General features: G+C 44.2%; 1 protein-coding gene across 5 annotated transcripts in view; it reads right to left on the reverse strand.

Annotated features, from left to right (window-relative positions):
- rhbdl1 (rhomboid, veinlet-like 1 (Drosophila)) overlaps positions 1 to 13,248 on the reverse strand; it is a 360,983-nt gene that overhangs the window by 185,634 nt on the left and 162,101 nt on the right. For all 5 annotated transcript variants that reach the window (XM_078418255.1, XM_078418254.1, XM_078418253.1 and 2 more), the window contains one exon: positions 10,080 to 10,238. Coding sequence is in view for 4 of the 5 variants with exons in the window: in XM_078418253.1 (XP_078274379.1) it covers positions 10,080 to 10,238 (159 nt within the window). In the remaining variant the exon portion in view is untranslated. The remainder of the gene's footprint in view (positions 1 to 10,079; positions 10,239 to 13,248) is intronic.

Genomic DNA, 13,248 nt, shown 5'->3' on the forward strand with positions numbered 1-13,248 from the left:
TAGTGCAATGGATATAGAGTTATACAGTGTGGAAACAGGCCCTTGCCCACGCTGACACGGTATGCGTTCTCTAGCAGTATTAGTAAAAATACTGAAGTTCATTTTCCAAGAAGTGTTTAAAAAGTACTGGGTTCTGGCTTCAGATAATTAAAATGGTGTCATGCCCAAACTTGCCCATGCACCCGTTCCCCTATTTCAATACATTTATGATATCTCTCCATGTATCAGGAGGGCTTGGTGTGTAAATGCACCATTGAGTTCAGCAATAGAGATGGGTGCCTGAGTATCATTCCCTCCACCAAATGTAGCGATCAGCGTAATAAAGTCTCCTTTTAACGAAGTGCAACTGTCTCTACACATTTTGGGCTTGGAACACATCCTCATCCAAAACTGGTTTACTTGCCAATATGTACTATTCTGGCCAGTCAGCGGTGTACAATTTTTTTTTAGATTTTTTTAGATTTAGAGATACAGCGCGGAAACAGGCCCTTCGGCCCACCGAGTCCGCGCCGCCCAGTGATCCCCGCACATTAACACTATCCTACACACACTAGGGACAATTTTTACATTTACCCAGTCAATTAACCTATATACCTGTACGTCTTTGGAGTGTGGGAGGAAACCGAAGATCTCGGAGAAAACCCACGCAGGTCACGGGGAGAACGTACAAACTCTGTACAGACGGCGCCCATAGTCAGGATCGAACCTGAGTCTCCGGCGCTGCATTCGCTGTAAGGCAGCAACTCTACCGCTGCGCCATTCTTACACACAAGAGGCGGGAAACTTGAATAAACCATTGTCACAGAGACAAACCAAAAACGAATGTTGAAAAGTCACATTTTCAGCTTCAGATTATCTGGTACATAAGAGTAAGACGATTTCTCATAGGGACAAAAGCCAGGAATCTAAAAAGAAGCAGTCCAAATGTTTACTTTACACTTTAGATTTTAGAGATACCATGTTGAAAGAAGCCCTTCGGTCCACTGAGTCCACACCGATCAGCGATCACCCCCGTACACTACTACTATCCAACACACTAGGGATAAGGTACAACTTTACCAAAGCCATTTAACCTACAACCCTATGCATCTTTGGAGTGTGGGAGGAAACCGGTGCACCCAGGGAAAACCCACGTGGTCACAGGGAGAACGTACAAACTCCATACAGACAGCACCCGTAGTGAGGATTGAACACGGGTTGCTGGCGCTGTAAGATAGGAACTCTACCGCTGTGCCACCGTGCCGCCCTGTCACTGTTATGGAAGTTGACGATCCAGGATAGCGCAACTTGAATTTCCCTTGTCATTTATTTTACTTATTTATTTCATGTTTCTATTTGCACCTTATTACCTGCGCAAAGCTGCTGAAATTTCTGTAAATTATATGAAATATTAAAAATGACTGAAAGAACAGTTTTAGGGGACATTTTGCAGATAGAAAAAATACTCTTAATCATGAGGTAGACGCGAAAGAGTAACTCAGTGGGTCAGGCAGCATCTCTGGAGAGAAGGAATGGGTGACGTTTCGGGTCGAGACCCTTCTTCAGACTGATGTCAGGGGAAGGGGCGGGACAAAGATAGAATTTAGTCGGAGACAGGAAGACTAGTGGGAGAACTGGCAAGGGGGAGGGGATAGAAAGGGAAAGCACGGGCTATCTGAAGTTAGAGAAATCAATGTTCATACTGCTGGGGTGTAAACTACCGAAGCGAAATATGAAGTGCTGTTCCTCCAATTTGCGCTGTCTCACTCTGGCAATGGAAGGACAGAAAGGTCAGATTGGGAATGGGAGGGGTGTTGAAGTGCTGAGCCACCAGGAGATCAGGTAGGTTAAGACGGACTGAGCGGAGGTGTTCAGCGAAACGATCGCCAAGCCTGTGCTTGGTCTCGCCGATTTTGAGAAATTGACCCCTGGAACAGCGGATGCAGTAGAGTCATAGAGTCATAGAGTGATACAGTGTGGAAACAGGCCCTTCAGCCCAACTTGCCCACACTGGCCAACAATGTCCCAACTACACTAGTCCCACTTGCCTGCGCTTGGTCCATATCCCTCCAAACCTGTCCTATCCATGTACCTGTCTAACTGTTTCTTAAACAATGGGATAGTCCCATCCTCAAATACCTCCTCTGGCAGCTTGTTCCATACACCCACCACCCTTTGTGTGAAAAAGTTACCCTTCGGATTCCTATAAAATCTTTTCCCCTTCACCTTGAACCTATGTCCTCTGGTCCTCGATTCCCCTACTCTGGGCAAGAGACTGCATCTACCCGATCTATTCCTCTCATAATTTTGTATTCCTCTATAAGATCTCCCCTCATCCTCCTGCGCTCCATGGAATAGAGACCCAGCCTACCCAATCTCTCCCTATAACTCAAACCCTCTAGTTCTGGCAACATCCTCGTAAATCTTTTCTGAACCCTTTCAAGCTTGACAATATCTTCCCTATAACATGGTGCCCAGAACTGAACACAATATTCTAAATGTGGTCTCACCAACGTCTTATACAACTGCAACATGACCTCCCAACTTCTATAGTTAATACTCTGACTGATGAAGGCCAAAGTGCCAAAAGTCTTTTGACCACATTATCTACCTGCGACTTGACCTTCAAGGAACCATGCACCTGTACTCCTAGATCCCTCACACTTTTCTGTATTAAATTCCATCAACCATTCCTCCACCTACCTGGCCAATCGATCCAGATCCTGTTGCAATCGTTCACAACCATCTTCACTATCTGCAAAACCACTAACTTTTATATCATCAGCAAACTTGCTAATCTTGCCCTGTATGTTCTCATCCAAAGCATTGATGTAGATGACAAACAGTAACGGGCCCAGCACCGAACCCTGAGGCACACCACTAGTTACAGGCCTCCAGTCTGAGAAGCAACCTTCCACCATTACCCTCTGCTTCCTTCCATGGAGCCAATTTGCTATCCATTCAGCTATCTCTCCTTGGATCCCATGCGATCAAACCTTCCAGAGCAGCCTACCATGTGGAACCTTGTCGAATGCCTTACTGAAGTCCATGTTCACAACATCTACAGCTCTGCCCTCATCGACCTTTTTGGTCACGTCTTCAAAAAAATCAATCAGATTTGTGAGACACGACCTCCCAGTACAAAACCATGCTGACTATCTCTAATCAACCCTTGCCCATCCAAATGCCTGTATATCCTATCTCTCAGAATACTCTCCAGTAACTTTCCAACTACATATGTTCAGCTCACCGGCCTATAATTCCCAGCATTTTCCCTGCTGCCCTTCTTGAAAAGAGGCACAACATTTGCCACCCTCCAGTCTTCCGGCACCTCTCCTGTATTTAAGGACGACTCGTAAAATTCAACCAGGGCTCCCGCAATTTCCTTTCTAGTTTCCCGCAATGTCTTCGGATATATCTGATCAGGCCCTGGGGATTTGTCTACCTTCAAACACAACAGTACCTTCAGTACCTCTTCGACAGTAACCCTGACTGCTCTCAAGACACTTCCAGTGACTGCTCCAATTTCCTCCGTCCTACTGTCTTTCTCCTCAGTGAATACAGAGGAGAAATACTAATTTAGTACCTTGCCCATCTTCTGTGGCTCCACACAGAGGTGACTGCTTTGATTCCTGAGAGGTCCCACTCTCTCTCTAGTTACCCTTTTCCCCCTTATGCATTTATAAAATCTTTAGTGATTGTCCTTAATGCTGCCCACCAGAGCTATCTCCTGGCCCCTTTTTGCCCTTCTGATTCCCTTTTTTAGTTTACTCCTTAGTTCCCGAAACTCCTCCAGGGATGCACTTGATCCCAGCTGCCTACACCTGTCCCATGCATCGTTCTTGTTTTTGTTAACGTCTCAATTTCCCTCGTCAGCCACGCTTCCTTACGTTTGCCTGCTTTGCCCTTCACTCTAACGGGGACGTACACATCCTGAGCTTTCTTCAGTATGCTTTTAAAAACATCCCACTTGGCTGATGTTCCTTTCCCATCTAATAACCTGCTCCAGTCAACTTGAGCGAGACCTTCTCTCATATCCTCAAAGTTGGCCTTACCCCAGTTGAGCATTTTAACACATGGACCCTCTCCGTCCCTATCCATAACTATCTTAAACCTAATCGAACTGTGGTCACTGGTCCCAAAAGGTTCCTCCACACAAACCTCATTAACTTGCTCTCTCCTGTGTGGGGGGCTCCACATACTGCTTCAGAAAACTCTCCTGAACACCTTTGAGGAATTGCACCCTATCTGAACCCTTCATGTTATGATTTTCCCAGTCTATATTGGGGAAGTTAAGATCCCCTACTACAACAACCTTATTTGACCTACAGCTGTCTGCAATCTCCCGGCACATTTGTTCTTCTAATTCCCGTTGAACTATTCGGGGGTCTGTAGTACACCCCCAACAAAGTGATACAGTGTGGAAACAGGCCCTTCGGCCCATGAGGTGCAAGTGAACCTCTGCCTCACCTGGAAAAACTGTTTGGGTCCCTGGATGGAGTCGATGGGGGAGGTAAAGGGACAGGTGTTGCATCTCCTGCAGTTGCAGGGGAAAGTACCTGGGGAGGGGGTGGTTTGGATGGGAAGGGACAAGTGGACCAGAGAGTTTCGGAGGGAACTGTCTCTGCGGAAAGCAGAAAGGGGTGGAGATGGGAAGATGTGGCTAGTAGTGGGGTCCCATTGGAGGTGGTGAAAATGTCGGAGGATTACGACGGCTGATGGGGTGGAAGGTGAGGACAAGGGGGACTCTGTCCTGAGAAGTCATGATGTCTATTTGCCAGACATGTGTAAAGGCTTGCATCTGCATATTTCTCTGTTGAAAGTGACGGGTGAGGTTTGCCTCTGCATTCCAACTGATCCAGTGAGTATTACAATAGAGACAAATGCTGGTTGTTTCAAATCCTGACCTTACGTCTCTCTTCAGTTTTTCAAATACAAACTTTAGAAGTAAATGCAGAGGTTGGTGCACTTCTGTCCCTCAACTGAGTGTTTGCTCTCTTTGATTTAATTTATCAGTCATCTTTGATACAATTTGCAAAGGAGAAGATATTTAATAATGCCCAATATTGTCTGATTCTGGGTTTTTTTAAGCAGTACATTCCCCCTGCGGCTGCCCTTGGATATTTCAGTGCCAGGAGTGCAAAATCACAACGATTCTGCGTTCCAGGACATACTGTGAATGCAACTCCGTCTTTTAGCGGTAATCTCCTGAGAGGTTCCTGGAGTCTTAGCCTATGATTTTTTTTTTAAAGCTGGCAACCGTTCAAAGACACGTTGTCGCTATTCGGAACAGCCCCAGCAGGTATGGATGGAAGAGATTCATGCTTGTACTGGTTTCTGCAGTAGAAATGGTAGTTCAATCCCAGAGCCCACTTGATGATATCAGCCTGAAACTGGTCAGAAATTGGATCTTGGGCTTCGATTCCAATGTAGTGTAAACATCAATTGCACATTCCAATGCAGCTCGCCAGTCAAGACCTGACTAACCCATGCCAGTTCCAATGTCAAGCCAGCCTGCAGGGAGCTCTCAGAGAAACTGGGACTCAAAGTGGATGAACATGATTTACGAGGATGTTGCCAGGACTAGAGGGTCTCAACTGTAGGGAGAGGTTGAGTAGGCTGCGACTCTATTCCTTGGAGTGCAGGAGGATGAGGGGTGATCTTATAGAGGTGTATAAGATCATGAGAGGAATAGATCGGGGAGACGCACAGAGTTTCTGGCCCAGAGTAGGGGAATCAAGGACCAGAGGACACAGCTTTAAGGTTAAAGGGAAAAGATTTAATAGGAATCTAGGGGTAGTTTTTTCACACAAAGCGTGGTGGGTATTTGGAACAAGCTGCTAGAGGAGGTAGTTGAGGTAGGGCCAATTCAAACATTTAAGAAACTGTTAGACAGGTACATGGATAGGACAGGTTTGGAGAGATATGGACCAAACGCTGGCCAGTGGGACCACTGTAGTTGGGACACGTTGGTCGGTGTGGGTAAGTTGGGTTAGAAGGGCCTGTTTCCACACTGTATCACTCTGTGACTCTTTAAAAAACATTTTCGAGGTGAATGAGACTTTAAATCACTCTGTAAACATTACCTCTTGGAGCAATGAAAACCAGGACCACAGAATACCATATGAACTGTGCAACCCATCATAAAACGGGTGCCCTACACATGGACCTCACTTGCACCTCCTCCAACCTCATCTACTGTATCCGCTGTTCTAGGTGTGGACTCTTGTACATCGGTGAGACCAAGCGCAGTCTCAGCGATCGTAGCACTGAACACCTCCGCTCAGTCCGCCCAAGCCTACCTGATCTCCCATTCCCAATCTGACCTTTCTGTCCTGGGCCTCCTCCGTTGTCAGTGAGGCCCAGCGCAAATTGGAGGAACAGCACCTCATATTTTGCTTGGGTAACTTACACCCCAGTGGTATGAACATTGACTTCTCTAACTTCAAGAAGCCCTTGCTTTCCCTCTCTCTCCATCCTCTCCCCCTTCCCAGTTCTCCTACCAGCCTTACTGTCTCCGACTACATTTTATCTCTGTACCGCCCACTCCCCTGACATCAGTCTGAGGTAGGGTCTTGACCCGAAATGTCACCCATTCCTTCTTCCCAGAGACGCTGCCAGAGACGCTGAGTTACTCCAGCATTTTGTGTCTATCTTCAATTTAAACCAGCATCTGCAGTTCTTTCCTACGCGTAATGTTCTTTCAGTTGTGCACAGTGGCACAACAGGTACTACTGCTGTCTCACAGCTCCAGTGAGCATGGTTCTAGTCTGATCTCTGGTGCCCTCTGTATGATGTTTACACAATCCACCAAGGTTGTGAGAGTAAACAACAATTTAAAAAAATTAAACATTGATGGCGCTGGAGTAGAAATGGTCAAAAGTTTCAATTTCCTAGGAATAAATATCACCAGCAATTTGCCCTGGACTAGTCACATCCAAGCCAAGTCCAAGAAAGCACGCCAACACTTCTACCTCCTTAGAAGGTTCAGCATGTCCACAACAACACCTCACCAACTTTGACAGATGCGCCATCAAAAGCATTTTATCAGGATGCATCACAGGCTAGTTTGGGAACAGCTCCATCTAAGACCACAAGAAATTGCAGAGAGTTTTGGACATAGCCCAGACCATCATACAAACCAATCTCCTTTCCATTGACTCCATCTGCACTTCATGCTGCCTTGGAAAGGCCAGCAGCATAATCAAGGACCAGTCTCACCCCAGTCATTCCCTCTTCTCCCCCTCTCCCAGCAGGCAAGAGGTACAGAAGTTTGAAAACGCATACCTCCATAATTCAGGGCCAGTTTCTTCCCAGCTATTATATCAGGCAACCTAATGGTCCTCTCATCAACTAGAGTGTGGTCCTGACCTCCCATCTACCTCATTGTATACCCTTTGAACTATCTTTAATTTAACTCGATCAGAATTCAATGTTATATCTTGCACTAAGTGTTGTACTTTTATCCTTTATCCTTTATCCTTTATCTGTGCACTGTGAACAGCTTGGTTGTATCATGTATAGTCCTTTCTTTGACTGGGGAGCACACAAAAGATTTTTACTGTACCTCGGTACATGTGACATTAATAAACTAAACTATGCTTGTGGATGCTCCAGCTTCCTGCCGTAGATGTGCTGGTTGGTAGATTAATTTGCGACAGAAAATTAGCCCTGGTACAGTTGGATGTTAGGGGAATTAAGTTGGATTTGATGGGCATTTGAGAAAGAATAGTTATTGGAAAATAATTTGGGGAGTGAGAGAATAATCTGAGAGCTAGCATAAACGATGGGCCAAATAGCTTTCATCTAAAGACACTAGACTTGTCCCACCTGCCTGCATTTGGCCCATATCCCTCTAAACCTATCCTATCCATGTACCTGTCCAAATGTTTTATAAATGTTATGATAGTACCTGCCTCAACTACCACCACCGACAGCTCGTTCCAGACACCTACCACCCTTTGTATTAAAAATGTTACCCCTCAGCTTCCTAATAAATCTTTCCCCCTCACCTTAAACCTGTCCTATACATAACTGGTTTAACCTAGTTCTTGATTCTTTTACTCTGGGTAAAAGACTCTGTGCTTTGACCTTATCTATTCCTCTCATGATCTTATACGCCTCTATAAGATCATCCCTCATCCTCCTGCGCTCCAAGGAATAAAGTCCTAGCCTGCTCAACCTCTCCCTGTAGCACAGGCCATCGAGTCCTGGTAACATCCTTGAAAATCTTCTGTTCAGCCTTTCCAGCTTCAACAACATCTTTCCTACAACAGGGTGACCAAAACTGAACACAATACTCTAAATGTGGCCTCAGCAATGTCTTGTACGACTGTAACATGACCTTCCAACTTCTATATCCAATACTCTGACTGATGAAGGCCAATGTGCTGAAAGCCTTCCTGACTACCCTATCTACCTGTGACACCACGTTCAAGGAACCATGTATCTGCTCTCCGAGATCCTTCTGCTCTACAACACATGCCAGAGTCCTTCCATTAACTGTGTAGGTCCTGCCCTGGTTAGACTTCCCAAAATCCAACACCTTGCGTTTTTCTGTCTAAAATTCCATCAATCGTTCCTCAGTCCAGCTGCCCAACTGATCAGGATCCTGTTGCAAGGAAGTAAGAAACTATAAAAAATATTTGACACCAGCAAGAATTGTGCACAACTTGGTTCAAAAGGGAGAGATATTTAACAGGGAGCTTCCCTTCACTGGTGCAAACGTGAGCTTCAGGTTCATGAATAGCTTCTTCCAGCAACCATCAGGCTCCTGAACACCACACAACACCAACCACAACCCTGCCTCAGCAGTGATGATTGACTAAAGACTTTGTTTTGGTTGCACCATTGTTATGGTCTGGCTACTTAGTGTTACTGGTTATTAATTTTTTGTATTCTTTATTATTGGATATTTATTTGTGTGTTATTTCCTTAAAGGGCCTGGAAAGCCACAGCAAGTCAAATTGTCAGTTCTAATACCAATATATATGATGATTAAACACTCTTAGCTCTTCAAAAACAATATTCTCCTGCATTAACACTGCAATTAAAACTCCGAAGTTGATACGATAGTACAATTTTGCTACAGTACAATATCTGAAAATCAAGGCTAGAGTGTAATTTTATCTTCACTGACTGTGGGTGCTGTCTGTACAGAGTTTGTACGTTCTCCCCGTGACCTGCGTAGATTTTCTCCGAGATCTCCGGTTTCCTCCCACACTCCAAAGATGTACAAGTTTGTAGGTTAATTGGCTTGGCATAAGTGTAAATTAAATGTGTGTAGGATAGTGTTAATGTGCAGGGATTGCTGGTCGGTGTGGACTCGGTGGGCCATAGGGCTTGTTTCCGCGCTGTGGACTAAACTAAACCTGGCATTCCCACCAGCTGAGTCCCTGTTTCAGAAACTCAGAATCACTCAATTTTCCCTGGCATCTCTTGAAGTAACATTACACACAAGCTGTTTTATTCCCTCGTTCCTTCTGGAAATTAAGTTCATGTGAATTAGGCACCTTCTGCCACCATCTACACATCATGTTTCCATAATCTTGCACATTAAATCAGAAGAGTGAGGGTTGGCAGATAATTTGTTAATACCCATTTTGCTACCCCCTACCAATGCTCAGTTTCACCCTCGAAGGACAGCAATATGGTTCAATAAAACAAGGCCCTCATCACGCTTAGCTCCCTGCTCCGTCAGCTCTCCAACCAACATATTATGTGAAGAACACCATTGGTAAAATGGATGACAGCAACTTTAATGCAGTAAGACTTCAAGAAACAAACAGAAGCTTTGAATCAAGTAATCGTTCAAAATCATTGCAGTGAATGTTTCTGTAGGAATCAGGAATTATGCAATATCCATTCAGCAACTTAAAAAGAAACAATCAATTTAGTTCAAAGTCACACCAGTGCAAGTGATAAACAAAGAATCCAAGGAAAGGAAATACAAATTGTACTCTTCATAAATCTGTTTTCACATCATGGCATCATCTCTCATGCTCCTAGTATCTCCACATTCAGTTTACCGTAGATATCAGTCAATAACATGGCTCACTTTGGCACTGTGCCACATTTTTTTGCATAACTTTGTTACTCACCAGGTTGACAAACTCTTGATAGCAGATTTGGCCCTGCTCGTTGCTCTGTACAAGAGCAAACAGCATCTCAAGTTTGGTCGGATCCAGCTGCAATTCATGGCTCTGAAGCAGATTGGAAAAGTGCTCCACAGCAATGAAACCAGTATTGTCCGGATCAAGCTGAAAGACAAATCAAGGGGGAATTATTCAAGCATGTTCAACTGTTACTAGTTACTAGTCTGTTTAACGTTTTCACCTCTCTATTACTGACTTCTTATTGCATAAGAAGTTGCCCAGAGACTGATTTAAAATTATTCCTTCCCTTCAAAACCTTTCTTAATTATATTCTTTAATAATGCCCAAATCCAGCTTTATTTACTCTTCAGTTTGCCTTTCTTGCTTGGGGGACAGACAACACTTTCCATTGGCATTTTCTGGATGGCCAATTGTAAATGGGGGTCTCGCCACAAGAACAAGTCATGGCAAAACCTACCTCCTTCCCAAGGCAACTAATCAGCTAATTTCAGAGATTATGGATGTTTATAACAACTCAACCAATCTACTTTACATGATAAGCACATATTCAATTACATGATCTCCAACGAATAAAAATATCTTGTATTCTCATCAATGGAATATTAAGAAAAAATAAAATTATCATGAGTTCACCAAGAAATATAGCCATGGCCCTTCACTTACTTGTCTATGGTGCTCTATTGATACAAGAAAGAATTATTCTGTAATATCACCAGAGCTCAGAGAGGAACATGCACACAACTATTTCAACTAACTCACACAAACTAATTTGCATTATTTTTTAAATATTATATTACTGTGATTGAGAAACATCTTGAATCGCCAGTGTAATGTGATGAATTAATGAATGAAACCAGCATGGTAGCTGACATATTTCAATTTGTTTCAGCATCTCTAGGTTACGGTAAAATAACAATCTAAGTACTTCCAATAACTCTGACGGCAGTGTATTAAATAGAATTCCCTCCAGAAATCTTGGCATTTTCCCACATTTTTACTCCTTTCACCTACTTATTCAACCTCAGGGCGGCACGGTGGCGCAGCAGTAGAGTTGCTGCCTTACAGCGCTTGCAGCGCCGGAAACCCGGGTTCAATCCTGACTACGGGTGCTGCCACCCCAGTAACGGACTGTTCCAGATGCTACGATCAGGCAAACGCCTCCGCTGTCACGCTGTGAAAACGGAGAGGATGAAACGGAGTTTCTTCCCACAGGCCATCAGGACTGTCAACTTTTATAACTCCAGAGACTACATTTTTGTCTACACTATAGTAACTTATTAACTTTATTTATATGCTGTAACTGTAATTCTTTTTTGTGCACAATCCGCAGGCATTGCCACTTTCATTTCACTGCACATCGTGTATGTGTATGTGACAAATAAACTTGACTTGACTTGTATGGAGTTTGTACGTTCTCCCGTGACCTGCGTGGGTATTCCCCGAGATCTTCAGTTTCCTCCTACACTCTTGTACACTCTGTACAGAGAAGATTTACAAGGAATGTTGCCAAAGCTAGAGGGTCTGAGCTATAGGATGAGGTTGAGCAGGCTGGGGCTCTATTGCCTGGAATGCAGAAGGATGAGGGGTGATCTTATTGAGGTGTATAAAATCATGAGAGGAATAGATGGGTAGATGCACAGCGTCTCTTGCCCAGAGTAGGGGAATCAAGGACTAGAGGATATAGGTTTAAGGTGAAGGGGAAAAGATTTAATGGGAATCTGAGGGGCAACTTTTTCACACAAAGGGTAGTGGGTGTATGGAACAAGCTGCCAGAGGAGGTAGTTGAGGCAGGGACTACCCCAACATTTAAGGAACAATTAGACAGGTACATGGTTAGGACAGGTTTGGAGGCATATGGACCAAACACGGGCAGGTGGGACTAGTTTTAGGCTGGGACATCTTGGGCAGTGTGGGCAAGTTGGGCCGAAGGGCCTATTTCCACACTGTGTCACTCTATGACTCCAAAGAAGTACAGGTTTGTAGGTTAATTGGCTTGGGTTTGTATTCTTAGTGTAGGTGTAAATTGTCCCTGGTGTGTGTAGGCTTGTGTTAATGTGTGGGGATCGCTCGTCGGTGCGGACTCGGTGGGCCGAAGGGCCTGTTTCCGCACTGAATCTCTAAACTAAAAACTAAACTAAACTCAGTCTGCAGCCAAATAAATCCTTATTTGCCTCAATATCAAATTCTGTATTTTGGTGGTCATCAGATGTTACATAAGTGTCAAGTTGTCATTATTGTATAGGGCAAGTAGGAAAATATGGAGTTTAGATATAATAGCCTGCAATAACACGCCCATTATGGTTTTGTCTAGGCTTACATGGAAAAAAAATCATAATAGATTTTCCAACACTGAAATACCAATGCAACATCCCATGAAATCTCACTCCAGTCTAAATGTCCACGAAGAACAGAGAACAAGGAAATTAGGAGATAAAATGTCCAAACAAATCTCATTTAGCTGTGCAGGTCCAGCCAGAATCGTGTTCGTTCATCAATTACCATGACAACTAATGGTACTTGATGGGAAACGCATAGTGCTACCCACATGACACGACAAGAAGTCTTGTTCTACTATTGTCTTTATTTTATGAACTAACGGTCCAGATATTTCAATACCACTGCAATAAAGAATTGCACAAGCAATTTAGGAAGACACGAGGGGGGAGGGGGGATGGGGCTTCCTGCACGAGCAGCAAGAAAATGGATGATCGAAAATGAATCGTACAGCACTTCAAATGGATATTGAGTATTATTAATGGATGTTTTGGCAGAAATTCAGGCCGCATGTACATGTGTTTTTCTAAAGAGCTGGTTATTGGGTTGGTCAAGCTGAAGTGTGTGTTCAGGTGCAGTCTGCTTCTTGCCTCGATCGTCTGGGAAATATTCATTTCCAAACATTGACTTGGCTCACATTCTGGGCTAAGTTACAGAGGTTTCTGCATGAGATGTTTGCAAACATTTGGTTGTCATGCACATTACTTTCTTTCAGCCAGACGTTCATGTGGCTGCTCTGCAAAGCAGCGAACAATTTGACTGCGGTCCCCTCAGGCAGGGCAGCAGCTCTGATGTCAGGTCAGCATCATGCCCTTGATTGTGTGAAGTGCAAGATACACATCATTTGAAATAGCAACAGAAGGCTCCGAGTGAGACAACG

This window comes from Rhinoraja longicauda, chromosome 21, assembly GCF_053455715.1.
Source record: "Rhinoraja longicauda isolate Sanriku21f chromosome 21, sRhiLon1.1, whole genome shotgun sequence".
In the NCBI taxonomy this organism is placed as follows: domain Eukaryota; kingdom Metazoa; phylum Chordata; class Chondrichthyes; order Rajiformes; family Arhynchobatidae; genus Rhinoraja; species Rhinoraja longicauda.